Source organism: Camelus bactrianus, chromosome 9 (genome assembly GCF_048773025.1).
Source record: "Camelus bactrianus isolate YW-2024 breed Bactrian camel chromosome 9, ASM4877302v1, whole genome shotgun sequence".
Taxonomy (NCBI): domain Eukaryota; kingdom Metazoa; phylum Chordata; class Mammalia; order Artiodactyla; family Camelidae; genus Camelus; species Camelus bactrianus.
In genome coordinates, this window is record NC_133547.1 from 5098359 (window position 1) to 5125779 (window position 27421).

Consider the following 27421-nt stretch of genomic DNA (forward strand, 5'->3'; position numbering starts at 1 on the left):
TCAAGGTTCTCGTCCTCCTGGGGCTGGGATGGGGACGCCAGGACAAGACCCTGGGGCAGGCTGGCAACATGCCAAGGGACCCCATTCTTCTGTTTCTCCTCACCAGCCCTGATCCACAAACCCCACATCCCCATCCCGGAGACCCTGGAGTCTGGCTGCCCCAGGAACCTGACCTGCTCGGTGCCCTGGGTCTGTGAGCAGGGCACACCCCCCATCTTCTCCTGGACATCAGCTGCCCTCACCTCCCTGGGCCCCAAGACCCTCCTCTCCTCAGTGCTCACCCTCACCCCATGGCCCCAGGACCACAGCACAACTGTCACCTGTCAGGTGATGTTCCCCACAACTGGGGTGATCGTGGAAAGGACGATCCAGCTCAACGTCACCTGTGAGTGAGGGGTGAGGATGCCCAGGTCCTGAAGGTGGGGGCCAAGGCAGAGCTGGGCAGGGCTTGACATTGGGGTCTCAGTAGCTAAACAGGAAGGGACCCCCCCCCCAATACGTGTTTCCATGGCTCCTGGGGGAAGTCCCAGTGCCCACCCTTCCCTCACCATGGATACTGATGCTGTCATATCCTTCTGTCCCAGATGCTCCACAGAACGTGGCCATCAGCATCTTCCAAGGAAACAGACCAGGTAGGAAAAAACCTTTTGTCTCCAGAGCTGGATGGAACCCAGGTCTCTGCCAGGACAGACCCTGGTTGGATCTCAGAGCTCCAAAAGGCTGAGGATTCAGTGGGATATATACAGGGAGCCAGCTGTTCAGCTCAGATGCAGGGAGAGCACAGGAGTCCCCTCAAAGCTCAGCTCCCTGAAGTTAATCTGCTCACCCACAGCTTTCTTTGGCCAAATCCGAAGGAAGCCATCACACCCCTCTTGCTTTGTCCTTCTCTTTGCCGTTTTACCTCCTCCCGCTTCCTTAGGCTCTTCTTTGGCCCATAGCTACATTTGCTTACTGTATCCCTGTCCTGGGCCCTCCACCCTCCATATGCTGGGCAGTCTGGGGAGCTCCAGGGAAACCGTCTGGGCCTCTTCTGAAGGTTGGGGCCCGGACTCTGCCTGTCCTCTCCCCAGGGCTAGAGTGGACACATAGGAGGAGAGAGATGCCAGCTTTGCCCACCCCATCTCTTTCTCTCTCCCTCTCTACCCCAAAGCCCTCGAGACTCTGCAAAACGCCTCATCCCTTCCCATCCTGGAGGGCCAGGCTCTGCAGCTACTCTGTGTTGCTGACAGCAACCCCCCTGCGCAGCTGACCTGGTTCCGGGGGTCCCCAGCCCTGAACGCCACCGCCATCTCCAGCACGGCGATCCTGGAGCTGCCTGGTGTAGGGACAGCAGAAGAAGGAGAATTCACCTGCCGAGCTCAGAACCCGCTGGGCTCCCAGTATCTCTCTCTGAGCCTCTCTGTGGTCTGTGAGTGTGGGGACCACTGGGGGCAGGACACCTGGGTCCAGGGGAGGGAAGAGGGACCGCTGACCTTTCTCCCCCCTCCCCACAGACCCCCCGCAGCTGCTGGGACCCTCCTGCTCCTGGGAGGACGGGGGTCTGCACTGCAGCTGCTCCTCCCGAGCCCAGCCGGCCCCCTCCCTGCGCTGGCGGCTGGGGGAGGGGCTGCTGGAGGGGACCCTCAGCAACGCCTCCTACATGGTCACCTCCAGCTCGGCTGGGCCCTGGGCCAACAGCTCCCTGAGCCTCAGTGAGGGGCTCAGCTCTGGCCTCAGCCTCAGCTGCGAAGCCCTGAATGTCCACGGGGCCCAGAGCGCCAGGGTCCTGCTGCTGCCAGGTCAGGGGGTTCCTGAGGGGTGATGCCTGGGGGAAGAGGAGCCTGGGCTCCTGCATTAGTTTGCTAGGGCTGTCATAATGAAGTACCTCAGACTGAGGGCTTAAACAATGGAGATTTATTGTCTCCCAGCTCTGGGGCCTGAAAGCTTGTGACCAAGGTATGGCTAGGGTTGATTCCTTCTGAGGCTGTGAGAATGTTCCAGCCTTCTCCCCTTGCTTCTGGGGGTTTCCTGGCCATCTTTGGGAGTCCTTGTCTTCTGGGAGCATCACCCCAATCTCTGCCTTCATGTTTATGTGGCATTATGTTTTCTGCATGCCTGTCTGTGTCCAAATTTCCCCTTTTTATGAGGATATCAGTCATATTGGATTACAGTCCACCCTAACGATCTCATTTTTCACTTTGATCACCTCTGTAAAGACTCTATCTCCAAATAGGAGCACATTCTGAGTTACTGGGGGGTGAGGGGACTTCAGCATATGAATTTGGGGACGGGGAACCCATAACAGCCCCAGAGAGATGGAGCTCCTTGGAGGAGAAGCACCCCCAAGGCCCCAACCCGAGTGGCTGGGGGAAAAGGTTCTCAGTCCTGAGCCCAGGAAGAGGGCTTGGTCCAGGGTCCACAGGACGATGTCATGTTGAGTGTCTGAGTCCTGAATGTAAAGTGGGTACAGTAAAGGAACACACACACACACAGAGAGAGAGAAAGGGAGAGAGAGAGGGAATGGCCTGCTGGGCGGATGCCATGTACTGGGGTTGGAGTTTACACAAAACTCTAATTATCTACAGGCCAATCACAGCCCAGGGCCGGCTGGGTCCTGGGAGCTGTCGGGGGAGCTGGCTTCATGGTCCTGCTTTCTCTCAGCCTTTGCCTCGTCTTCAGGTGAGTGTAGGCCTCAGGAGGGAGGGAGAAGCCTGGGCGGTGGGAAGGGCATAAGGTCATGGAATCTCAGAAAACCTGAGCCGGAGGACCCTGGCCTGGCTGGATAACCCTGAGCCACGGAAGGAAGTTGAGTGATGGTGTGATCAGCCCATAGCCAATTGGACCACACACAAGGTCTCTTCCCAGCCCCTGGTCCAGCTCTTGGTTTGGGGGAAGCACCTGGAGACTGGACCCACCTCCACCTCCCTCATTCCATGCTCTTCATAGGCAGTAGGGGATGGTCTGCCTACCCCGTACCCCCAAATAACCAGGCTGAAAGGCCCGGGGCTCTTCCCTTAGAGTGAAGACCCGCAGGGAGACCCAGCCAGTGCAAAGCATGGATGATAGGAGCCAAGTCGTGGGCTCCGGCTCCCGGGTGAGTGATGGGACATGGCCTCCTATTCAGCGTCATCCCTTTCGGGTACTGTGCTCGGTACGGGCCCTTGGGCATTTCCCTGTGAGCGCGCAGCCCTCCCTGGGATTCCACCTGTGCTTACTGTAAGTGGTTGATTCAGCTGCTCTGATACTTCTGCTTCTGACGGAACATGTGTGGAGTCCAGTTGGTTCACTGGGCGTGTTTATGCTTCATATGTCAGATCATCGTATTCTTCTAGGAATATTGGCCTTTTCGTTGGGCGTTGATTACTGAGGAAGTGTAGTGGCCCCAACCTAGTCTGTGTCAGACCCCCTGAGTACAAGGATGTAGGGTAGAGAGCCTGAGGCACCCCAAAGTCACAATTCCCATTTTGCATTTTCAAGTCTACCGCCCTGCTTATCGAGGCATACTTTGCATATAATAAAATGCACCCATTTTGCGGGGAGGGTGGAGATCAGTGGTAGAGTGTGTGCTTAGCATGCACGAGGTCCTGGGTTCAATCCCCAGTCCCTCCAATAAATAAATAAATAAATAAATAAGAACCTATTTACCTCCCCTCCAAAACATTTTTTTAAAAAAAGATTGCTTGCATTCAAATCGTGTCTTTCCCTACTTATAAGCTGTGTGCCCTTGGGCAAATGATGTGCTGTCTCTGACCTCTGTTTATTTTCTGTGACATGGGAATATTAGTAGGACCTGTATCACAGGCTAGGTATGAGCCGTTAGGAGGCATGCTTAAAGCAGTCCCTGGCATATGCTAAGGGCAGTCCTCCTCACTGCCAGTCAGAATCACCCCCTCCTCCAGCAAGGAGGTCCCCGGGACAGTGGCTTGTTGCTGTTACTGTTTTATTCCCTGCTGTAATCTAGTGTCTAGAGGAATGCCTAGCTCCTAATTCACGGTTGGTACTCAATAAATATTTCTGGAATAAATCATTGAAGAACCACATTGCTGGATCTCATTTTCTAATAAAATTTCTCTCTTTAATTGAAGTATAGTCAGTTTACAACGTTGTGTCAATTTCTGGTGTAACAGTTGAGTCATACATACACATCCATATATTCGTTTTCACATTCTTTTTCATTATAGGTTACTACAAGATATTGAATGTAGTTCCCTGTGCTGTACAGAAGAAACTTGTTGTTTATCTGTTTTATAGATAGTGGTTAATAGTTGCAAATCTCAAACTCCCAATTTATCCCTTCCCACCCCCACTATCTCTCTCTTTTGATTGGTGAGGTTCATCCATATACAGAGACTTTAGTCCTGGTTACCAACAGACCCTTTTCTTTCTTTTCCATGTTTTGGCTGTAGCAGATTGACATCATTGATTTATTGTTTATTTTCGTCTTACTCTTCCTTAAGATGGGCAGCCTTCTCCCTATCTTCTTTGTGCTGGGCAGCAGTCTAATCTGAGAACAGGTTGTCTTTGCCTGCCTAAGCTCCTGTTGGAGGGGTTCTGTCTCACGCTTCTACAGCCTGAGGGTGTGGCAGGATAGGGGCGAGGGGTCCGTTACCATCTTTACTGCAAGATCTGATCTGTGTCTGTCTTCTAGTACCTGACTACCCTCGCCCTGGATTTCTGTTTCAAAATATCTCCTATCACAAATCTAGCACTTGAAAAGTATCTGCTTTTTATTTGTTTAGTAACTGCTTCTCCTAGAAAACGCTAAGTTACATAATAGCAGGGACCGCACACAGTTCCTAGTCCTCACACAGCCTGAGCAAAGGACGGCACCACAGTTAGAAAGAACTGGTTTTGGGTCCTGGCTCAGTGGTGCACATAAAGATGTGTGTCTTCAGGGCAGTGCTTATAATCTGTCTTAGCCTTAGTTTTTTTTTTTTAAATCATTTTCTTCCTTCCAGTTTGAGATATAATTGACACACAGCACTGTATACTTTTTTTTGTGAGGAGGTAATTAGCTTCGGGGTTTTTTTCTTTTAATGGCAGTACTGGGGATTGAACCCAGGACCTCGTGCTTGCTAGGCACGTGCCCTACCACTGAGCTATACCCTCCCCCAGCCTTAGTTTTACTATTTGTAAAACAAATAGGATAATAGTACCCTCTCCAAGCATTTTTTAAGAAGACTATAATGTAATTAGTACGAACACTCACCAAGGGCTGATCGATCTGAATTATCAACTATTTTTGAATAACTGAATGAGTAAATGAATGATAAACACGCATCAGTCCCAGTCCCATTCTGGTCTTCGGCTGCTTTCTCCCAGACCCTGTTGCCCAGCTCTGAGTCCCTTCTCTCTGTTCCACTCAGGAGTATCAGTTCGGGACAGACACCCCTGCAGACTCCCCAGCCCCTGCTGGGGCTGGCCCCATCTCACAAGACGAATGCCAGCTGCACTACGCCTTCCTCAGATTTCACAAGCTGAAGCCTCAGGGACGGGAAGGCATGGACACTGAATACTCAGAGATCAGGACACACAAGTGAGGAATCACAGTCTCACAGTTCTGGAGGCTGGAAGTCTGAGAGCAAGGAGTCAGCGGGGTTGGTTCCTTCTGAGGCCCCGCTCCTTGGCTTGTAGATGGCCGTCTTCCCGCTGTGTCCTCACACGGTCTTCCTTCTCTGTGTGTGTGCATGTGTGTCCTAATTTATTCTTCTTATAAGGACACCAGATGTATTGGATTAGAGCCCACCCTGATGACCTCATGTTAACTGAACTTGTAGGACTCTATCCCCAAATACAGTCACATTCTGGAGTACCCGGGATTAGAACTTCAACTGATTAATTTTATGATTGTTTTCAGCCCATCACACTCCACCTCCAACTATTGTAAAGTGAATGACTTTCTTGGCAATGGTATGAGTGCCCTAGTATATGTGGAAGACCACAGGACTTGGGACCAAAGGCCAAAGTTCAAGTCCGTCCATGCCACTTACTGAGGGAGTCCCTTTGGCTCTCTGTGGCTCACGTTACTGTTCTGCAGAGCAGGTCAACCATCCGTGTCTAACCAGATTGTCGTGGAAGAATGAAAGATACACAGAAGACAGCCAACAAAAGTCGCTTTTCGTGGACTCTGAACACAGACTTGTGCCAGGATTTTGGCTGCCTGTTTTAACAGAAAGTTTTTGCTAACCACTTCTCCTAAGGCACGGAGGGCCCAGTGCCAGAGACCACAGAGCTCTTCCCGTTAAGACCGGAAACAAGGCGAGGACGGCTGCTCTCACCTCTTCTGTCACACGGTGTATTGTAGGTTCTCCCCAGTGCAATAGGTGCGAGAAATAGAAATAAGAACTATCTCATGCATGAAGTAAGAAGTAAAATGGTCTTCATTCACAGACAACAAAATTGTGCGCGTAGAAAATCTAAAGTGATCCACGAAGAAGCTTCTGAAACCAAGGAGAGAGTTTAGCCAGGTGTTAAGATACTTGTTCAAATTCTGAAATTCCTTTGCAATTCTACATATTGGCCAAGGACAATCAGAAATTGAGTATTTTTTAAAGATGCAGGCTACAGTAACACGAAATGTGAAATTAAAATACAGGCAAGTCCTGTACTTTGAAAATAGTAAAATACTGCTTAAAGAAATGAAAGAGGCCCTGACTAAGTGGAGATGTAGACCATGTTCATGGATTGGAAGAGTCAGGATTGTCAGGGGACCAGTTTCCCCAAACTGATGGCCAAATTCATTGCAACCGCAAATTCTCAGTGAGTGCTTTGGTAGAGCTTGACAAGCTGATTCTAAAATAAACATAGAAAAGCAAATAACAAGAATGTCCTAACACATTTTGAAAACTGACAGTCAATCCGTTTAAGGAGAGCCCCCCTCCAGTGCCTGTCCCACTCTCCCAGGATCCCCACCACTTCCTCTGCACGCACCAGCTGCACAGCCAAAACCTTTTCTCCATATCCAGGAGCAAGACTCATTCCCAAAAGATCCTGCTGGTTCCCAGTGGTGATCATGCCCAGCCTGGCGGTCTTCATCCCACATGTGCTGAGCACCAAAACCCCGTGGCCAGAGGTCTGCATGAGCAATGCCTTGCCTGCTCCCTGCAGGCCAGTGAGGGGAGTGTCTTCATTTGTCAAGTTCCCCCCTCTCTCTCTCCTCTCAGAAGAGAGCCAGTCTCATCCTTTCGTGCTTGGAAGAAATGAAGGACATAATACATGAATGAAAGCCTGCTTCCCTGTATTTACAAGAAACAGAGCTGAAACAGAAAGGTTCGAATGACAAGATGGTAAAAGATTTCACCGTGCAAGCACTAAGTGTGGAAAATGGCATCCTTCAGAATGAGCACTTCATGAAGATCAAAGGTTTTAATTCACTCTCCTCCCCACATATAGAATTCTAAATATGGTCGCACCCACAGATGGAATCTCAAAACACACAAAACACAAATACTCACAGAATTACAGCTCCTCGTCACCTGGAGCTCCAGGTGCGGGGATGCCTACTGTCTCCCCACGGGGCGGTGACTCAGCGAGCAGCGTCCAGGGCTGGTGTGTGACCCCGGGAGCAGAGGGGATGCCCGCCACGTGGACACTGAGGGAGGGGGGCAGTAAACCTCCTCACCTCCTACCTCCCGTGTCCCTACGTCCCACCCTGGCTGGATCGACCTCTACAAACATCTACACCTGTGGCTCGAGGGGTCTGGCCATTAGGGACCCTTTGTCACTTTGCAGAAAATGGCCTCCAAGGAGGAAGGCACTGACAGGGAGGCAGGAGGTGGGGTGTCTCCCACCGTCCCTGGCCCAGGGCCCCCGAGAGTGCGTGTGCGGTGGTGGGTGGTTGATCTCTAAGGGCTCTCCTGGCCCCAGCAGTCTCTGGGGGTGAAGTTCCTCCTCTGAGGAGGGTCAGTGTTCTGACCTCACCCTCATCTTCCTGTTGGCGGCCGCCTCGAAATCTTGCAACTTCTACTTCCAGTTCTTGAGAAACGAACCTTGAGAAAGAGACTTTCCCCGGGGAGCCTGGCATCGCCAACCCCAGACATGCTTTTGCTGCTGCCGCTGCTGGCCCTGCTCTGGTGGATAAGCGGGGCCGCTGAGGGCCAGACGGAGCCCGGGAAGGATTACACGCTGCGCGTGCAGGAGCTGGTGGCGGTGCAGGAGGGCCTGTGTGTCCACGTGCCCTGCTCCTTCTCCTACCCCTGGCAGATCTGGACCATCTTTACCTCTGCTCTCGGCTACTGGTTTCAGGAAGGGGCGGTGACGCTGCAGGATGCTCCCGTGGCCACCAACAACCCAGATCAGAAAGTGCAGGAGGAGACCCGGGGCCGATTCCACCTCCTCGGGGACCCCCGGGCCTACAACTGCTCCCTGGACATCAGAGATGCCAGGAGGAGGGACAACGGTTCATACTTTTTTCGTGTGGAAAGAGGAAATACGAAATATAATTACATATCTAACCGGCTCTCCTTGTATGTGACGGGTAAGGAGTGGGGTCCAGGAGAAGGCCACAGGGGAAGGACTTGGGGGTCCTAGGACAGGGCTGGGATGGGAGCCCCTCCTGGGAGGGGGCGGGGTAAAGCAGGTTGGGGGCTCAGAGGAAGGAGCTGGACCCAAGCCTGAGGCTCTTGGGGCTGCACCTCCTGATACACGTGTCCCCGCATCTCCCCATCTCCTCACCAGCCCTGACCCACACACCTGACATCCTCATCCCAGAGACCCTGGAGGCCGGCCGCACCGGAAACCTGACCTGCTCTGTGCCCTGGGCCTGTGAGCGGGGCACACCCCCCATCCTCTCCTGGAAGGGGGCCACCATCTCTCCTCAGGTCCCCATGACAGCCCGCTTCTCAGTGCTCACCCTCACCCCATGGCCCCAGGACCATGGCACCAACCTCACCTGTCAGGTGACCTTGCCTGGAGCTGAAGTGACCACGACGAGGACCATCCACCTCAATGTGTCCTGTGAGAGCCAGGCCAGGACACGTGGGTCCCTGGCGGGGTTCTGAGGGCAACAGGGAAGGGGGTGTCAGGGCCTCGGATGTTGGGTGCTGGGTCCCAGAAACCAAGCTGAGAGAGGGTCAGGAGGATGCCGGCCCCCACCCTTTCCCCATTTATGCAGCTCCTGGGGACACAGGGCCCATGTCTACCAAGGCCTCACCATTGATGCGGATCCGCCGTGACTTTCTGTCCCAGACCCGCCACAGAACTTGACTGTGACTGTCTTCCAAGGAAACAGCACAGGTAGGAAGGAGCCCCCTCAGGAGCTGTAGGGAGCAGGACCTCTTCCATCTCAGGGCTGGGCTAGCTCCCTGCCTCATCCTGGACCGGTGACCAGAGGCCCCCTTGTGGGTGAGCCCAGTGGTCCCTCCCCCTCCTCAGCCCCCATGGCCTCTGTGCCCAGCTGCCCCAGCAGCCCCTCACTCCCCTGGCACTGGTCCACTCCCTCCTCAGCTACCCAAGAACAAGGCAAAATTTATACCACAGAGCCCACCTTCGAGGCCTCTTATCATCCGTGTCCTGATGGCTCCTCCTGCCACCTCTTCTTATTTCCCTAACAATTGTTTACCTAAGTACCTTTGAACAGGTAATATATTCACATGGCCAAAAATTCCAAATGCTCAGCGGAGTCTGTCCTCAGATGCCCAGTCCCCTGGCAGGAAGTAACCAGTGTCCATACGCTACTCGGAGCCTTGGTCTGCCCACCTGAAGGGCTCAGGCAGCCTCTGATACCAGTAGTACAGGCATCCTTGTTTTTCTCTGTGACTGTAGAGTGTTCCATTGCATGGTTTTGTATACATCTTCTGTCAGTGGAAAATCCTGGCATCCATTTTATTCTACTGACCGAAACGCTGCATGAATAATCTTGTAACTTTCTCGTGTGTGTGTGTGACTTTGGGATAAGTTCCTAAAAGTTAAATAGTTGGGTTATGTGTTTTTTCTATTTTTTTAATTGAAATATAATCGATCTATAACATTATATTAGTTTCAGGTGTATGATATAATAATTTGATATTTATATTCATTGTGATATGATCACCATAATGTCTAGTTAACACCTGTCACCACACATAATTCCAAAATTTTTTCTTATGATGAGAACTTTTAAGATCTACCCTCTTAGCAACTTTCAAATACGTAATGCAGTATCACTAACTATAGTCACCATGTTGTACATTTCATCCCTGTGACTTATTTATTTTATAACTGGAAGTTGGTACTTTTTGACCTGCTTCACCCATTTCACCCACCCTGACCTCTGGTAACCACCATATTCTCTGTATCCATGAGTTTTTTTGTTTTTTGGTTTCTTGAGATTCCACCTGTAAGTGAGATTGTCTGACTTACTTGACTAAGCATTATGCCCTCAGCATCCATCCACGTTGCCATAAATGGCTAGATTTCATTCTTTTCCTATGGCTGAGTAATATCGCATTGTATATACACGGCATTTCCTTTATTCATTCGTCCGTTGATGCACGCTTAGGTTGTTTCGGTGTCTCGGCTGTTGTAAATAATGTTGCAACTAACATGGGGATGTAGATTTCTTTTTGAGTTAATGTTTCCATTTTCTTCAGATAAATACCCAGAAATGGAATTGCTAGATCATATGGTAGTTCTATTTTTATTGTTTTGAGGAACCTCCTCAAAGTTTTTTTTTAAAGTGGCTGCACCAATTTACATGCCCACCAACAGTGCACGAAGGTTCCCTTTTCTCCACATGCTCTGTTTATAAGACATCTGGCCAAACTCTTTTCCATTGAGGTTGACAAGTTTCCACCCCACCAGAGATGGGTAAAAGTGTAGGTGTTTCTCCTAGCCTCTCCAAAGCAGAGTGGGGGCAAAACCTTTAGAGCTTTGACAATATCCGGTGAAAAAAATGGAATATCCATGTAGTTTTAAGTAGCATTTCTCTTGTTGTGGGTGATGATGCACATGATTTTGTATGTTGAAAAGTCATTTTTTTTTTGTTTTTGTTTTTTTATTCTGCAAACTGTCTGTACATCTTCTTTGTTCAGGTTTCTACTGAGTGACTTGACTTTTTATTATGCATTCTTAAAACTTTTTTTTCCAGTAAGAGGAATTGGCCATTTTTCTCTAATACGATTTTCAACAACTTTGCTCAGTAGGGCACTACTTTTTTGTTGTTGGTTAGTGATTCGAACAATACTTCTTAGGGATCTCTTTTTTGGGGGTGGGTAATTAGATTTATTTATGTATTTTTAGAGGAGGTACTGGGGATTGAACCCAGGACCTCATGTATGCTGAGTATGAGCTCTACCCCTTGAGCTATACCCTCCCACAGGGATCTCTTTATATCTGTAGCCACATTTACTGATGTCTTCTCTTCTGGCTTCTGCTTTTCCCACTTTGAGTTTAAAAAAACAGATGCTGCTTTTCCTCCTGTGGTCTCATCTCTGAGGCTCCCCACCCCCCCACCCCCTTCCCTCCAGCCCTGCAGGTCTATTCACTTTTTCCTGGACATGGGCAGGCCTTGGTCATCTTTGTACTCTCTGTTCCTCCTTCCTGCAATGCCCTTCCACCCCCTCATCATCATCTTGCCAGCCCTGCTTGCCCTTCACACTCAACTTCAGATGCCACCGCCTCCAGGAAGCCCTCCTAGACCTGCCAGTAGCATTTACATTGGCATGCCCAGGGCTCCTGCAAGCCAAAGTCACTGCCATCACGCTATGTGTCATGTGGTGTTGTGAACTCCTGTTCCTGGGTCCCCCGCTCCCCACCAGACTGTGAATTTCTAAGAGTCAGTCACCTCGGAGACGCCTGGTGAAATCAGTAAACTAGTGTTAAGTGAAAACATGAATAAGGGACAAAATTTTTCAGGGACAATCCGGGTTCTGAACGAAGGGGACATGGAATTCAGGGCAGGGCTGACAATGTGCAGGGGTGTTCTGTGAAGCCCAAGACCCCCCTCGGTGCTTCCTGGGGCCTAGATCCAGCCAGACAGAGTCCATCAGTGCAGAGATGGATCTGCATCATTGAGCGCAGACAAGGATGGGGCCTGAGCCGTGCTCTGGGCTCATGCTCACTCCTCCAGAGTGTGGCGCTCTCATTCAGTGCCGGTGAGCCTGTCCCTCTCAGCTGTTCTCCAACTATATCCTTCTTTCTCTCAATCTCTTTGTCACTCTGACCCTCTGTCTCTTTTTCGCCAGTATCCAGAGCCCTGGAGAATGGCTCATCGCTTTCAGTCCTGGAGGGCCAGTCCCTGCTCTTGGTCTGTGTCGCTGACAGCAACCCTCCTGCCAAGCTAAGCTGGGCCCCGGGGAGCCTGACCCTGAGCCCCTCACAGCCCACCAACCCGGGGGTGCTGGAGCTGCCGCAGGTACTCATGGGAGATGAAGGGGACTTCTCCTGCCGAGCTCAGAACCATCTGGGCTCCCAGCACATCTCTCTGAGCCTCTTCCTGCAGAGTGAGTGTCCAGGGGCTACACAGTGAGCTGCAACCCCACCAACGCCCTAGCCCACCAGTCCCTGACTGGTGCAGAGTCCAACTGCTGGACAGGCAGGTTGTGGGGTGGGGTGAGGCCCAGGCACGAGTGGTCCGGCATCTGGTGAATCAGGAAGGCCTGGAAGGCCGATGTCCGGAGTCCTCCTGGGAGCGGAGGGACACAGGATTGGGATTCGGCAAGTGAATCCATCCTCGTGCCACTTTCCCGCAGGGCCAGCGGGGCGCATGGTAGAGGTGATCGTGGTGGCCATCTGGGAGGCGGTTGTCAAGATTCTGTTCCTCTTCCTCTGCCTCATCGCCCTCCAGTGAGCACCACACGAGAAGGGGAGGCGCGGAGAGGGCGGGGCGCAGGAGGGGCGGGAGCCGGGCAGGCAGGAGGCTGACCGGAAAGGGGTTGGGTGGGCGTGGGGGGCGCTGAGGACTCCACGTGGGCACCTGCTCGACCTGCTCGGCCGGCCGCCTAGTGACCGGGCCGGGAGGTACCTGCTGTGTTCAAGAGGGTCTGTGGGGCCAGACCTGCCCTCTCCCACCTCCATCACCCCTCCAGCCCCTGAATAGGAATGGGGGCAGGGTGAGACTGCTGCCCGCTACTCCGGGTCTGACCAGACTGAAAAAGCCTGATCTCTTCTCTCAGAGTGAGGTCTCCCTGGAGGAAGGCAGCCAGGCCCGCAGGGGGCATGTCAGATGCAAACGGCATCCCAGGTTAACCCCCCAGGTGAGTGATGCGGGTGTGTCACCACTCAGCATTTCACTGCACCCCCCCCCCAGGGTGGCCCCGGGATTGCTCTGCTTAGCATGGCCAGAGTTGAGCTGCCATCTTCCTCCCCAAACCCACTTTCTGGTAGGTTCCCTGTCATGCTGATGACAAGGCATCCCCATCTCTAAGGCCAGAAGGGCAGGTGGTTCTCCACTTTGACCTCCCTCCCTTCTCCCAGATCCAACAAATCGCTAAGTGTTATCCGTTCTTCCCCCAAAGCGCAGCTCATCTTGATGTCTGTCTCCTCCCTGTCCTGACCCTGGGCATTCCAGAAGCCTCATCTTGGGTCTCTGAGCTCACCTACCTCCTGCCTCCATCTCTCTCGGAAACACAGGCCTGCAGGCTGTGTTTGCAGAGCCCATCAGTGTCCACTTCCTGCTCAGCAGGAACAGTACTGTTTTCCCTCCATGGCCAGAGACCGAGGAACACACGCCACAGGCTGGATTTGCAGCCCTGGTGGCTCCGCTCCTGCTGGGCTCTCCACCCAGATCCCTTCCTCCTCCTGCGTCTCCCAACATCTCTGCACCCAGCCTGGTCAGACCTCTGTGACTCTGAGACTTTGCCTGTGTAGTTCCTTCTCCTGAAATGCCCTTCCCTCCCTAGCCCTGCCTCTGCAAGTCCTGATCATCCTTCAGGCTCAGTCTTAAGTGTCATCCAGTTTGTGTGTGTATGTGTGTGTGTGTGTGTGTATTTCATTGTATGGTTCTGCGTGGAAGAGTGATATTTAGTTATTTATTCACAGACTCATTCAGCAAATATTATGGAAGACCTACTATGTGCCAGCACAGTCATAGGCACCAGGGGTACATCAGTGAACACAACTCCCAAAGTCTCCATCATCCAAAAGACTTGACTAGACACTTCCACAAAGAAGGTAATACAGATGGCCAGTGAGCACCCAAAACAGAAGCTCAGTCATTGGAGAAACGCAAATCAAGCCCATAACGACGTACCGCTTCACGCCCACTGGGACTGTTGTATAAAAAACCCAAGAAAATAGAAAACAGAAAATAACAAGTGTTGGCGAAGATGTGGACAGATTGGAACCCTCACATGTTGCTTGTGGGAAGGGAAAACAGTGCAGCCTTGTGGAAAACGCTTTGAATATCCTCCAAGAGGTCAACAGAATTACCGTAAGACCCAGCCCCTCCACTCCTCGGTGTAAACTCAAAGGAACTGAAAGCAGGGATTCCAAAACAGATACTTGCACACCATTGTTCATAGCAGCAAAATTCACAGCAGTGGTGGAACCAATCCTAGAGTCCGTCAGCCGAAGAATGGATGAACCAGATGTGGCATACGCATACAATAAAATAACATGCACCCTTACACAGGAGTGAGTGCAATTCTGACACGTGCTACAACACAGACGACCCTTGAAAATGACATATTAAGTGAGAGAAACCAGGCAGCACTCACTTGAGTCTGCCCGCTCTCCCCTTGAGAGTGTTCTATCACAATACATCCTCACTTTACTTTCTTAAGGAAAAGAGAAGAAGTCAGACACAAAAGAACAAATACAGTACAGTTCTGCTTATATGAGCGACCTACAAGGCAAATTCTTCAAAACAGAAAGTAGAGTGGCGTTTCTTGCAGATAGGAGACGGGGCGGGGGGTGGGAGGGGATGGCGAGGAGTTACTGTGTAACTGATACAGAGTCTCTGTTTGGGATGATGAAAACATTCTGGAAATAGACGGTCATGACGGTTCCCCTGACATTGTGAATGTATTCAGTGCCACTGAATTGTACTGTATAAGAATGTTAAATGGTGTTTTATTTTATGGCTGTTTTACTACAATAAAACAAAGGCAATGAGAAGCACTCTGGCATCAAGGTGCTTTCATTACGGGGACAAGAATTTTGAAAGGAAATAAGAAAATGTGAGCGTGTCAGAGATTGACACATATTTAGAGGAAAATCACGCAAGGAAAAGGAGCAGGTGACACACTGGGGTGGGTTTTCTGTACCTGAGTGTGAGGAGGTGATGTTTGAACAAAGACTTGGAGACAGGGAGGAAACAGGCTTTTTGAAAAAATTTTTTTTTGTTTTGTTTTTCGGGGGGACGTAATTAGGCTTATATATTTATTTATTATTATTTTTATTTAATGGAGGTACTGGGGATCAAACCCATGACCTCCTGCATGCTAAGCATGCACTCTACCGCTGAGCTAAACAGGCTTTGTTTACCTGAGAGAAAAATGTCCCGAGAAGAGGGAAAAGGCGGCCAGTGAGGGCAGTGCCTCTGAGGCAGAAGCAGACTTGGTGTGTCATGGAAGCAACAAGACGCTGGCATTTGACAGCACAGGGAGGCAAAAGGAGCAAGAGAAGCTGGAAAGATGCTGTAGACCCCATGGAAGACCCCTGCAGGTCAGTGCAAGATTCGGGGAGACTTCGAGGAGAACGGACGAATGATTAGACCCTCATTTAGCAGGATCCCAATGGCTACTATGTTGAGAATCAGCCAGCGTGGAACCAGGGCAGCGAAAAAAAAAAAAAAAAAAAGATAGAGAGAGATGTGGCAAGGCACTGCTGGGTACTCCAGGCAGGAGATGATGGTGCAATGGACCAGGGAGGTCGTGGAGACAAGGAGGATATATTTTGGAGATATTGTGCAGGTCAAGCTAACAGAGTTTTCTAATGGATGTGGTAAGTGAGGGGAAAAAAGGAGCAAAAATAGGGCTGAATTGTTTCTTCTGAGCAACGGGACGGATGGAGTTGTGTAGCGTGGAGGACTTCGGAGAGTGGGGTTTTGAAGGGTGATGCTTATTCTGAGAAGCCACTTGGTATCCAACTGGGGATGCCAGCTTGAGAGCTGGGTCTGAAGGTCTAGAAATCAGGAAAGGGGTCCAGGGTGAGACATTAGAATGTCTAGTTAGTATAAGATGATGACAATAGATGAGGTAAAAAAAAAAGGGGGGGGGAGTGGGATGATTAGAGTATAATACTTCCTCAAAAAATTAAAAAATAGAATTAACATATGATCCAGCAATTCCATTTCCGGATCCCTGTCAAAAAGAATTGGGGGTAGAGCTCAGTGGCAGAGCATGTGCTTAGCACGCACAAGGTCCTAGGTTCAATCCCTAGTACCTCCATTAAAAATAAATAAGGAAAAATAAAAATTTTAATAAATAGACCTAATTATCCCCCCAAAAAACAAAAACAAAAAAATTCAATTTTTTTAAATATAAGAAAAATTGAGAGCAGGGAGTCTAGGACATGTTCATACACTCGTGTTCACAGTGGCATTGTTTGTTCACAATAGCCAAAAAGTGGAAGCAACCCAAGTGTCCCTCAGTGGGTAAACAAGGTGTGGTATATCCCTACCATAGAATATTATTCATCTGTAAAACGGAAGGAATTTCTGACACATGCTACTGCATGGATGAACTTTGTGGAGGGCATTATGGAAGTTGAATAACCTAGTCACAAAAAAAGACAAACACTATAGGATTCCACTTGTATGAGATACCCAAGGTGGTCAAATGCCTCAAGATAGAAAATACTGTGGTTGCCCCTAGCTGGGAGGAGGGAGGAATAAAGAGTCGTTATTTAGTGGATATAGAGTTTCAAGTTTTTCAACTTGAAAATAGTTTTTTTTTTTTTAACTAGATTCCAAAAAAAAAAAAAAATCATACTCTTTAAAAAAACCCCAAAGAAACCCAATATACTGCCAGGACGCACGGCAAACTCACCAGTGATGCAGGTCTAAAGCCCAGCTGACAGTGCTGTGCGTTTGGGGAGGAAGTGGTGGGGCTGCGAGGGGAGCAGAGCGGGTATCCCTTCTTGTCTCCAGGTCACCAGCGCACAGGAAGATGCTCACTGCTCGGTGGATGAGTGCGTGAATGATCGGCTGCTGCCTTCATGTCACCTCGGAGCCCCTTCTTTCCTTCTGCTCCAGACGCTCACACAGACCCTAAAGAACCCTGCATCTCGAGGACCACCCCCACCCCCACGCCGCCCCGCCGAGGGTCTAAATGAGGCAGCGACCCTCCGGTCAAGGCAGGCGTTGACCAGCTCCCTGGTGTGCACAGCGGTGCTCGGGTGGGACAACCGTAGGAGACTCGCCGTGTCCCATGCCTCGGTGTCCTCGGAGGTCCTGGTCCTGGCTCTGGCGCTGCAGGCACGCGCCCGAGATGGGGGGCAGGGCAGGGGTCTCCTCCTTGCCTGCTCCTCTCCGGGCAGGTCTCCGGGGTCTCTGGGCCGAGGGGTGTCCTCCGCTCTGTGCAGAGAGGGGACCAGCTCCGGCTCCCGAGTTCCTCTTCTGTGAACGGCCGAGTCTCGTGCTCCTCCCGGCTTCCCGTGGATCTCCCCGGGGCCCTCCCTCCCTTTCACTTTCCCCTTCTCTTTTCAGACACAGGACGCGCAGAAACCCTCCGACTCAGAGATGCTGCGGCTGCTGCTGCCCCTGCTGTGGGCGGGTGCGCGGGCGCGGGGAGGCGGCGCGGGCGGCGCGGGCGCGGGGAGGCGGCGCGGGCTGGGCTCACCCCGGTTTCCCCGCAGGGTCCCTGGCTCAGGTACCCCGGCTGGAAGTGCAGGAGTCCGTGGCGGTGCAGGAAGGCCTGTGTGTCCGCGTGCCCTGCTCCATCCGTCCTTGGGGCTACCGGGCCATCTCTAGTCCAGTTCATGGCTACTGGTTCCGGGAAGGGGCCAGCGTGTTCCAGGATGCTCCCGTGGCCACGAACAACCCAGATCGTGAGGTGCTGAGGGAGACCCGGGGCCGATTCCGCCTCCTTGGAGACCCCCGGAATAACGACTGCTCCCTGGACATCAGAGACGCACAGAGAGGGGACACGGGGACGTACTTTTTTAGGGTGGATGGAGGGCCTTTTATGAAATATAATTACAAACAGGACCAGCTCTCTGTGCACGTGACGGGTAAGGATGGGGTCAAGGAGAGGACACATGCAGGGGTCCTGAGGGCCCCCAGCGCAGGGCAGGGAGGGGATCCACTCTCTTCTCATCCTGGGAGGGACCCAGGGGGACCCAGGGGACAGGATACTGGGGCTGGCCTGAGGCAGAGACTGCTCCTGGGGGGAACATTTGGGGTCCCCACCTCCAGGGTGTGTGTCTGTGTCTCCCTCCTCTCCAGCTCTGACACAGACACCTGACATCCATGTCCAGGGGGCCCTAGAATCTGGCCGCCCCAGGAACATCACCTGTGCGGTGCCCTGGGCCTGTGAGAGGGGGACACCCCCGACCTTCTCCTGGACTGGTGTCGCCCTCACCTCCCTGGACCCCAAGACTCTCCATTCCTCAGTGCTCACCCTCACCCCGGGGCCCCAGGACCATGGTGCCAACCTCACGTGTCGAGTGACCTTCCCCGGAGCTGGCGTGAGTGTGGAGAGGAGCGTCAGGCTCAACGTGTCCTGTGAGTGCGGGGCCAGGACACCGGGTCCCTGAGGGCGGTGGGTGTTGGGGAGGGGGTTGGGATACTTGGAGACTGTTCTTGGAGGCACCCCGGGGTCAAGAGCGAGACAACACCCAGACCCCACTACCTTGCTCGTGACCGCCCGTCAGGAGGCCAATTATTGATTTCTTTTTCAGATGCTTCACTGACTGTCCGGGTCTTCCGGGGAAATAGCACAGGTGGGAGAGTCCCTGGGCAGAACCGAGGTCAGATGAGGGGAATGCTGTGAACTGGACACAGTCAAGCCCATCACTCCTCATCCTCTCGTCCTATGTCTGCCTCTACCCCCATCCCTTCCCCTGGCAGGACTCTCTCTGGGGCCACTGTGAATTCCTAGGTGATCACTCACTGTCACCTCTGCTTGCTCCCTCTCTTCCGACCTCCTTTCCCCTGTCACTTTCCCATGACATCCTTTCCCTGATTCCCTGCCACTGCCTTCACTGTGCCGTCTTGGTCTCCCACAAGGAGACTGAGTTCCCAAGTTGGGTACCATGTTTTTAGTCAATTTCTGCAGGACCGCGAGAGCAAGCTCATCCACCTGGGGGTACAATTTGGGGTGGGGGGGAGGTAATTCGGTTTGTTTGTTTATTTATTTTTAATGGAGGGACTGGGGGTTGAACCCAGGACCTCGTGCATGCTAAGCATGTGCTCTACCACTGAGCTGTACCCTCCCCCGCCACAAGGGATACAATCTTACTTCTGCCCTGAGATACTTGGGGTATCTCAAATCAAATCAAACCAAGTGTCACAAGTCTCTGTCCTGAGTAACCCCAACTCCCCCTGGGAAGGGCCCTCCCACGTGAGTCTGTCTCCTGGAACTCACTTCAGACTCTGCGTCTCAGCCAGCACTTCCCACTTCTCAGTGAGGTTCGCAAACTTAACTTCCTGAAAATGCTTCATGTCACCCCCCTCCCCCCCCCCGTAACTGCCACCCCGACCCGACCCGGGTGTCCGTCCTCTCTCTCGCTTGGCCTGAGTGAGATCTGGACCTGGACCAGCCTCCCCTCTGGCCCACCAGCCTCCAGTCTTGCTTCTTTCCAGCCTGCCATGATCTGACCCTCATCCTTCCCTGCTCAGAACCCTCCCAAGGCTCCCTGTGTCCCTCACAGCCTGTGTGCAGGCCTCCAAGGGGTCAGACTCACGTGTGTCAGCACCCCTGCACAGTTTCACACATCAGGGTCCATCTTCTGGAATGTTCTCTCCCAGGTCTAGATGTAGCCGTCTCTTCCTCCAATGTCCGTCCCCCTTTCCCGGGATCACTGAGTTGCCTTTCCTCCCCCTCACCTCACCTCCTGGACGTCCCCGCTGCGCGCCCTTGCCTGTGACATTTCTCTCAGAGATAGTATTCCTGTGTCGGGGAGGATAAGAGAGAAGGGTCTCTCAGCCTGGCCCTTCCAGCTCTGCCTGTCTCCCTAATTCCAGAAATCCTGGGCAATGCCACCTCCCTGCACATCCAGGAGGGCCAGTCCCTGCGCCTGGTCTGTGTCAATGACAACAACCCACTCTCCATGCTGAGCTGGTTCCGTAGAAGCCTGTCCCTGAGCCCCTGCCAGCCCTTGGATCCTGGGGTCCTGGAGCTGCCCCACGTGGTCTTAGGAGATGGAAGAGAATTCACCTGCCGAACTCAGCACCCGGGGAGCTCCCACTGTGTCTCCCTGAACCTGGTTGTACAAGGATGCCTGGGATCTGAGCTGGGCCGTGAGCAGGATTAAGATGTGGACTTAAGGAAACACACACCTCCACCTTCCGCCCTCTTTTCCTCTTCCAGGTACCTCCTGTTCCTGCCCCCAAGTCTCTGGGGAGCAGCAGGGCACCTGGCCCCTGGTCCTCACCTTGCTCAGGGGGTCCCTCATGGGGGCTGGTTTTCTTCTCACTTATGGCCTCACCTGGATCTATTATACCAGGTAAGAAGCCCTTCTCCAGGTGACCTACACTGGGGGGACCCTTTGTGTGACCACCCATCTTGCCCCTCTCTGGAGCAAACCCTCTGCAAAATGGGTCTCTTTGCAAAGCTGTGTTTCCCTCACAGGTGCAGAGGCGCACAAGGGGATATGGCTGAGAGGTGTGACTGAGCGCCCTTCCTCCAGGCAGCCCTCCAGAGCCCCGACAGGTGGATGAAAATTCACCAACCCCCTGTCTCCTGACACTCACCCCTGCATCCGTCTGCGAACAAGGTGGTACTGGATGGCCCTGCCTCCTGTCCAGAAATAGCATCTCTTCACTTCTGGTCTCCAAGACTTTTCCAGATAATTCTACAAGAACGGTTGGGAGGGCACATGAGGAAATATTTTTATTACTCAATTGAACTATACTCCACATAATATTTTTGCGTCTGTGTGCTTCCCTTAGTGGGGTTTTGCTAAACCCATAATGCAACCCCTTAATATAGTGTCATAAATCCCATAATATATTATTTTTTAAAAGAGATTTTTTTGAATTAGGAAAATGAACTCTTATATTTATCCACCTAGGAACCATTTCAATTGCTCTCCATTCCTTTGGATTGCAAAAATAAGATCCCCTAAGGAGAAGTAAACATAAGCGGAAGCCCCTGTGGAAAGAACACAGCAAATGGGCCCGACGTGGCTAACAGGGACCCAAAAGAAAATGAAATCAGGCAGTCATGACAGACGCGGGGTTCGGTCACGTACTCTGTGTTCTTTAGAAAAACCACAAACAAACACTTTAAAGGCAATAAGTACTTCTGATTGTGCTGAGGGTCCCTGGAAAACCCCTAAGGAGATGCTCCAATGATAGTCATCATCAGAAACTTGCAGTCAGGCTTCAAGAATCTTCCAGTCCCCTTGACAAGTCTCCCAACTGTGGCTTCTGTGGTTTCTGCTTTTAAAAAATCCCTCACCCCTTCAACTCCCAGGAACGTACTTTTAGTTACAGCCAAAGGCTGCTTAGCCCTGGTTTGCAAACCTTGTGAACAATGAAGCCGTCCTTTGGCTTTAAGATAACCCTGACTCTTTTCTCAGGTTTATTTCTACCTTATGATGATGGTATGATTTCTCTATAGCATAATTTTCCTTTCATCTGAAGATCTGCTCATATATTTTTGTAGTGTGGGTATGCTGGTGATGGGCTCTCTCAGCCATTGTTTGTCTGGGAAAAAGTTTTCATTTACATTAGCTTTGGAGAGAGATTTTATTGGATAAGGAATTCTAGGTTAACATTTTCCCCCTTTCTGTTGTTCAAATTCTTTTGGCTTGCATGATTTCTTCTGAGAATTCTGCTGTGATCTTCGTCTTTCTTTCTTTGTGGCTTATATTTTTCTCCGACTGGTTTTAATATTTTCTCTTTTTGCACTGGGTTTAAATAATTTGATTAATTTGTGCCTTGATGTGCAAGTGTGTGTGTGTGTGAGAGAGAGAGAGAGAGACAGAGAGAGAGGGTTAGATTATCCTACTTGGAGTGTTTTGAGTATCTTGAATCTGAAATTTTATACCTGTGATTAAATTTGTAGAAATTGAAGCCAATATTTATTTAAATATATTGTATTCTTTCTCTCTCTGTTCTCCTCTGGGTCTCCAGTTTTACATATGTCATATTGCTCAATATTATCTCATGGATAACTGAGCCTCTGTTCACCATTTCCAGCCTTTTCTCTCTGTATTCTTTCGTCTGAATAGGATCTGTTGCTACATCTTCGAGTTTACTGATTATTCTTCCACAATATTGAATCTGTTGTTTGTCTCATTCAGTGAACTTCTTATTTCAGATCATTATTTTCTTCTCTCAAAGTCAATTTCCTTAGTCTTTAATCTTACATTTGTTCTTTATTATATTAATGTTTTCCTTTACATCCTTGAGTATATGGAACATATTTGTAATAAATATTTAAATGTTTTGGTCTGCTAGGTCTGTCTCTTCTGTCATGTCTAAGTTTGATTCCATTGAATGAGTTTTCTCTTATTAAATGTCACATGTTCCTACTTTGTGTGTCCAGTAATTTTTCACTGAGTGCTGAACATTGTCAATTTTATGTGACTATTGACTTGGTCTGGTTCTATTTCTTTAAATAATATTGGTCTTTTCTTCGATGGCAGTCATGTTATTTGCATGTTGGGTCAATATTTTAAAGGTTCTTTAATTTTTTATTGAAGTCGTATTGATGTACAAAATTAAGTTAGTTTCAGGTTACTACAGAGTGATTTGACATTCGCAGACATTATGAAATGATCACCATGATAAGTCACCTAACCATTTGTCCCCATAAAAATTTATTACAGTATAATTGAACATAAGCCATATGGATGTAATACAGAACGGAATTTTATTTTATAGCTGGTGGTTTGTATTTATTCATCTTCTTCACCTATTTTGCCCCCTTAACCCCCTCCCCTCTGGCAACCACCCATTTGTTCTCTATATCTATATGAGTCTGTTTTCATTTTGTTTTATTTGTTTGCTTTGATTTTTAGAATCCACATATGAAATCATATGATATTTGTCTTTCTCTATCTGATTTATTTCACTGTGCCTAATACCCTCTAGATTGATCCACATTGTCAAAAATGGCAAGATTTCATTTTTTCTTATGTCTGAGTAATATTCATTACTTAGTGTGTATATATATATATATATATATATATATATATATTCATTCATCTGTCAATGGAAAATTAGGTTGCTTTAATATATTGACTAAATATAGCCATATCTTGACTAAATATATATATAATGGAATATTACTCAACTATAAAAAAGAACAACATTTTGCCATTTGCAGCAGCATGGGTGGACTTCTAGGGCAGTATGCTAAATGAAATAAGTCAGTCAAAAAGACAGATACCATATGACATCACTTATATGTGGAATCTAAAAAGTACAACATAACAAATAAAGAAGCAGACTCACAGATATTGAGAACAGACTAGTGGTTACCAGCAGGGAGGTGGGGAGAGGCAACACCGGAGTAGGGAATGGGAGTACAAACTATTGTGTGTAAGACAGGCTCAAGGATGTATTGTACAACACGGGGAAAATAGCCACTATTTTATAATAACTGTAAAGGAAATTACCTTTAAACTTGTATAAATTTTTTAAATTTTAAAAATTAAATTAAATTAATAAAGTTAAAGAATCACGGTGCTATAAAAACTTTTTTATTTCTCACACTGCTGAACGCTGAGAAGTCCAAGATCAAGGCACTGGCACAACAGTGTCTGATGAGGGCCATCTTTCTAGTTCATAGGCACTGTCTTCTCTTTGTGTCTCCCCACAGTGGAAGAGATAAGGAGCTAGCTCTGAGGGGTTTCTTTCATAAGGGCACTAATCCCATTCATGAAGACTCCACCTCCATGACATGATCACCTCCTAGAGGCACCATGTCCAAATACCATTATATCAGGGGTTAAAGCTTCAACGTATGAATGTCAGAGAGAGGCACACAGCAAGCAGTCTGTAGCAAAGGCTGGAGCTGTAATTGGTAAATAATCAGCAGCCATTTATAGATAAAGGGGTATCTGGTCACTCTGTGTCTCAGACAGTGTTCCTGTTTGGGTCTGTATTGAGACGTGACTACAGCAAGTATCACTCCTATTGTTTCATCACAGTCACAGAGCGGCTTTGTCAGGTGTCAGGTCCTTTTACTTATTTTTTTAAATCTTTTTTGAGGGGGAGGTAATTAGGTTTATTTATTTTGGGGACAGGTACTGGGAATTGAACCCAGGACCTCGTGCATGCTAAGCATGCATTCTACCCCTTGAGCTATGCTCTCTACCAGTCTCAGGTCCTTTTAAAATCATTTCTGTTCAATAGGGGAACACCGGGGCCTGGCTGTCGTTGCCAGCAGGGGCTACTTTACTCTTTATTTAAAAATTTTTTTTTAACTTGCACTCTTTTTTATTGAAGTATAGTAATTTCACAATGTTGTGTCAATTTCTGGTGTGCAGCATAATGTTTCAGTCATCCATATACATACATATATTCATTTTCACACTCTTTTTCTTCATAGGTTACTACAAGATATTGAATATAGTTCCCTGTGTTATATAGCAGGTCCTTTTTTTTTTTAATCTATTTTATATATAGTAGTGTGTATCTACAAATCTCAAACTCACAATTTATCCCTTCCTACCACCTTCCCCCTGATAGCTATAAGTTTGTTTTCTATGTGTGATAGTCTATTTCTGGTTTGCAAATAAGTTCATTTGTATCTTTTTTTTTTTTTTTTTTTTTAGATTCCACATAGAAGTGATATCATACAGTATTTTTTTCTCTGTTTGACATACTTCACTTAGAATGATGATCTCCAGGTCCATCCATGTTGCAGCAAATGGCATTATTTCATTCTTTTTCTATGGCTGAATAGTATTTCATTGTATATATATACCACATCTTCTTTATCTAATTGTCGATGGACGTTTAGGGTATTTCCACGTCTTGGCTATTGTAAATAGTGCTGCTATGAACATTGGGGTGCATGTGTCTTTTCGAATTAGAATTTTCTCTGGATAAGATATTGAAGTGATTTAAATTTGAGGAAGGGTGAGTTTGCAGTGAGGGAAGTGGGATGATTGCGGTGACAGATTACTTTGATACGCTTCCCCTGGCAGAAACCAGTTTGTACTGCAGTGCAATGAAAAGGGCAGAATCATGATTTGTAAGTGCATTGAGAATGCATGCAGCCTTTTTGGACGAGCAACATTTTCAAATGTGTCCAGAATCTGAGAAATATCCCCTGTAGAAGGGCAGTCGGATCAAAACTCTGGACAGCACGGATCCTGGTGACTGGGGCACAAGGGTCAGTCTATGCTAGGGAAATGGAGCGCCCCCTGGAGGCAGAATTCTGAACTGCAGCACGAGCGCTATGCAAGGGAACTGGGACAGGTGCATCCAGAGAAGACGCTGGTCAGGGAATGTCTTGATTACTCCCTTCCCCCAACAAAGGCTCCTCAGCACCTTGAGGGTCTCAACTACAGCCAGACCCGGACTCTTCATTCACCACTGGGATGCTTGCCTATTTGACCTTCACTCGTCCCTTCTGAGTCCAGTCCTCAGACCCACACCCAGCACCGCTCCCAGGGCAGAATCCTGAACGGCCTACCTACCTGTCTACCTCTCTCCCCTCCGCCAACCTCTCCCACCTGATACCCACCCACCCCGATCTCACTTTCTCTCAGTATCTACCTTTGCCTTCTTCATGATCTCAGGGACAGAGACAGAGCATGTGCCCAACATCTGTTGAATGAGAAAGGGAGACCAGAGGCTTGGAGAGTTGTGTTTGCTTGTGGGGGGAGGGTAATTAGGTTTATTTATTTATTTAATTAAAAAACTTTTTTTCTTCTGAAGGACTATTTTGGAGGTGGAGGTAATTAGGGTAATTTATTTATTTTTATTTATTTTTTTGATGGAGGTACTGGTGATTGAACCCAGGACCTTGTGCATGCTAAGCATGCGCTCTACCACTGAGCTATACCCTCCCCTCTTTCCCAGACTGTTTTTTTTTTTTTTAAAGAATAAACTCAGAGAAAATCTGAGCACTCTTAGGCAGAGAAGATAGGTGTGAGGACGACCAAATAAGATTCTCAAGGACTCAGGTAGCGGCTAGTCTGTGGTCTGGCCAAGGGTGGGGGAACGGCGGCTTAAAGGAGAAGGCAATTGCAAAGTAAAGGGGGGAAGTGCTCTGGTCACATTGATGAAAAGTGGGAAGTTCAGAGGCCAACGAAATAATCAAAGACTCAGAAAAGTGCACAGATGGGGAAATGTTGGGACGACTTGGTTGTAAAGTCAGAAAAGACTTCTCAAAAGAGAGGTCTTTGAGCTGAGAAAGTGAGAAGGAACCAGCTACAGGAAGAACGTTCCTGCAAGACAGAACAGCAAGGGTCACATTCCCGAGGTGGAAACAAACTTGGTCGGTGTGAGAAACAAAGTGGGGATCGCTGGTGGGAATGCAGAAGTGAAGTGGGTTGAAAGCGAGTTTGGGGGTGGGTCATCGGGGGGTTACATCAGGTCAAGCTCCATAGGTTATGGCGAGGTTGCATTTTCTCCTAAATATAATGGGAGGACTTTGAGTAAGAGAGTGACTTGGTCTGATTTATATTTAAAAAATAACCCTGGCTGCTGTGCTGAGAGGGCACTAGGGAGTAAGCAAAAATAGAAGCAGGGCTGATCATCAGTAGCTTTTGTCTCATTCAGATGTGGGATGATGGTGGCACGGACCTGGATAGTCATTCTCTGTCAAGGTGAATCTGTCAGCAGTATGGTGTCCTCTGTATGCTACGTGCAACCTGACTTCGGTAGGTGCCTTCACACAGACTGTGCAGATGGTGCCCCTGGACTTGAGCAAGATAGCAGCTCTAGGTGACACTGAAGCCAGAATGAAGTGTTTCGAGAAGGAGTGGGTGATTGAGCACATGAAATGCTACAGAGAGGGTGGCATCCAAGTGAGATGAGAGTAGAAAATCTCTGTGGGTTTTAGCCATTGGAGATCTTTGGTGATCTTGACAGAACAGTTTGAGTGATGGAGGGATGGAGGCACAATCAGACGAGGATGGGCAGGATGGTCAGTAATAAAGGTTGGGTCCTTGAAGAACCCTTCCTGTGAAGAGGGTGAACCCCTAAGAACCCTCAGGGTGTCCGGGAAAGCAGAGGAGGGGAGCTGATGGTCTCAGAACCACCTCCAGGAATGTCTTGGCAGCTGTCTCCAGAAGGGGAAGGTTTGGTCCACAAGTGGGGTCACTGAAGGGTCTCCTGGTGCCACTCTGTTTCCACCTCTCTCAGGCCACCTGGCTATGGACATAGAGCTGCCCAGCCATCCTCGCCTGGTTCAGGGGGCTTCCTCACCTCCACATCTCAGGATCAGCTCTCAGG

At 49.4% G+C, this 27421-nt stretch overlaps 3 protein-coding genes and 1 long non-coding RNA gene across 13 annotated transcripts in view; 3 read left to right on the forward strand and 1 right to left on the reverse strand.

Moving 5' to 3' along the window:
* SIGLEC6 (sialic acid binding Ig like lectin 6) overlaps positions 1-7606 on the forward strand; it is a 39248-nt gene extending 31642 nt beyond the window's left edge. For 5 of the 7 annotated variants that reach the window (XM_074370990.1, XM_074370984.1, XM_074370986.1 and 2 more), the window contains 7 exons: positions 107-385; positions 585-632; positions 1151-1408; positions 1494-1778; positions 2565-2658; positions 2998-3073; positions 5346-7606. In XM_074370990.1, the coding sequence (XP_074227091.1) occupies positions 107-385; positions 585-632; positions 1151-1408; positions 1494-1778; positions 2565-2658; positions 2998-3073; positions 5346-5519 (1214 nt within the window). In that variant the 3' untranslated portion in view covers positions 5520-7606. The remainder of the gene's footprint in view (positions 1-106; positions 386-584; positions 633-1150; positions 1409-1493; positions 1779-2564; positions 2659-2997; positions 3074-5345) is intronic. The other 2 variants (XM_074370987.1, XM_010951123.3) reach the window with 1 other exon arrangement.
* Positions 7607-7744: 138 nt separating this feature from the next.
* On the forward strand, positions 7745-15008 carry LOC123615695 (sialic acid-binding Ig-like lectin 13). Its single transcript, XM_045513809.2, has 7 exons — positions 7745-8455; positions 8656-8934; positions 9166-9213; positions 12141-12398; positions 12648-12741; positions 13071-13151; positions 13936-15008. The coding sequence occupies exons 1-6, from the start codon at positions 8017-8019 to the stop codon at positions 13141-13143; spliced, it is 1191 nt and encodes a 396-aa protein (XP_045369765.1). The 5' UTR covers positions 7745-8016; the 3' UTR covers positions 13144-13151; positions 13936-15008.
* LOC141578713 (uncharacterized) lies at positions 13912-17020 on the reverse strand. Its single transcript, XR_012509356.1, has 2 exons — positions 16887-17020; positions 13912-16020 (listed from the first exon to the last, which is right to left on the reverse strand). It is a non-coding gene; the product is annotated as an uncharacterized LOC141578713 (long non-coding RNA).
* A 484-nt stretch (positions 17021-17504) lies between these two features.
* Positions 17505-23693, forward strand: LOC105065923 (sialic acid-binding Ig-like lectin 13). Of its 4 annotated transcripts, none has more exons than XM_074371040.1 (6): positions 17505-17612; positions 17695-18069; positions 18284-18562; positions 18739-18807; positions 20370-20505; positions 20631-23693. In XM_074371040.1, exons 1-6 carry the CDS (start codon positions 17579-17581, stop codon positions 20671-20673), a joined length of 936 nt encoding a protein of 311 aa, XP_074227141.1. In that variant the 5' UTR covers positions 17505-17578; the 3' UTR covers positions 20674-23693. The 4 variants fall into 4 exon arrangements, with proteins under 4 accessions (XP_074227141.1, XP_045369763.1, XP_045369764.1 ...); XM_045513807.2 differs by having other exon boundaries at positions 18739-18780; XM_045513808.2 differs by lacking the exon at positions 18739-18807.
* The last annotated feature ends 3728 nt before the right edge of the window (positions 23694-27421 follow it).

Excerpts from the sequence above, each read along its gene's own strand:
- LOC123615695 (XM_045513809.2), top strand. The coding sequence starts at position 8,017 with ATGCTTTTGCTGCTGCCGCTGCTGGCCCTGCTCTGGTGGATAAGCGGG. Across the intron at positions 8,456-8,655 it reads GCTCTCCTTGTATGTGACGG|CCCTGACCCACACACCTGAC; the intron begins GTAAGGAGTGGG and ends TCTCCTCACCAG. Across the intron at positions 12,742-13,070 it reads CTCTGCCTCATCGCCCTCCA|AGTGAGGTCTCCCTGGAGGA; the intron begins GTGAGCACCACA and ends CTCTTCTCTCAG.
- LOC105065923 (XM_074371039.1), top strand. The coding sequence starts at position 17,579 with ATGCTGCGGCTGCTGCTGCCCCTGCTGTGGGCGG. Across the intron at positions 17,613-17,694 it reads GCTGCCCCTGCTGTGGGCGG|GGTCCCTGGCTCAGGTACCC; the intron begins GTGCGCGGGCGC and ends GTTTCCCCGCAG. Across the intron at positions 18,781-20,023 it reads CTTCCGGGGAAATAGCACAG|AAATCCTGGGCAATGCCACC; the intron begins GTGGGAGAGTCC and ends CCCTAATTCCAG.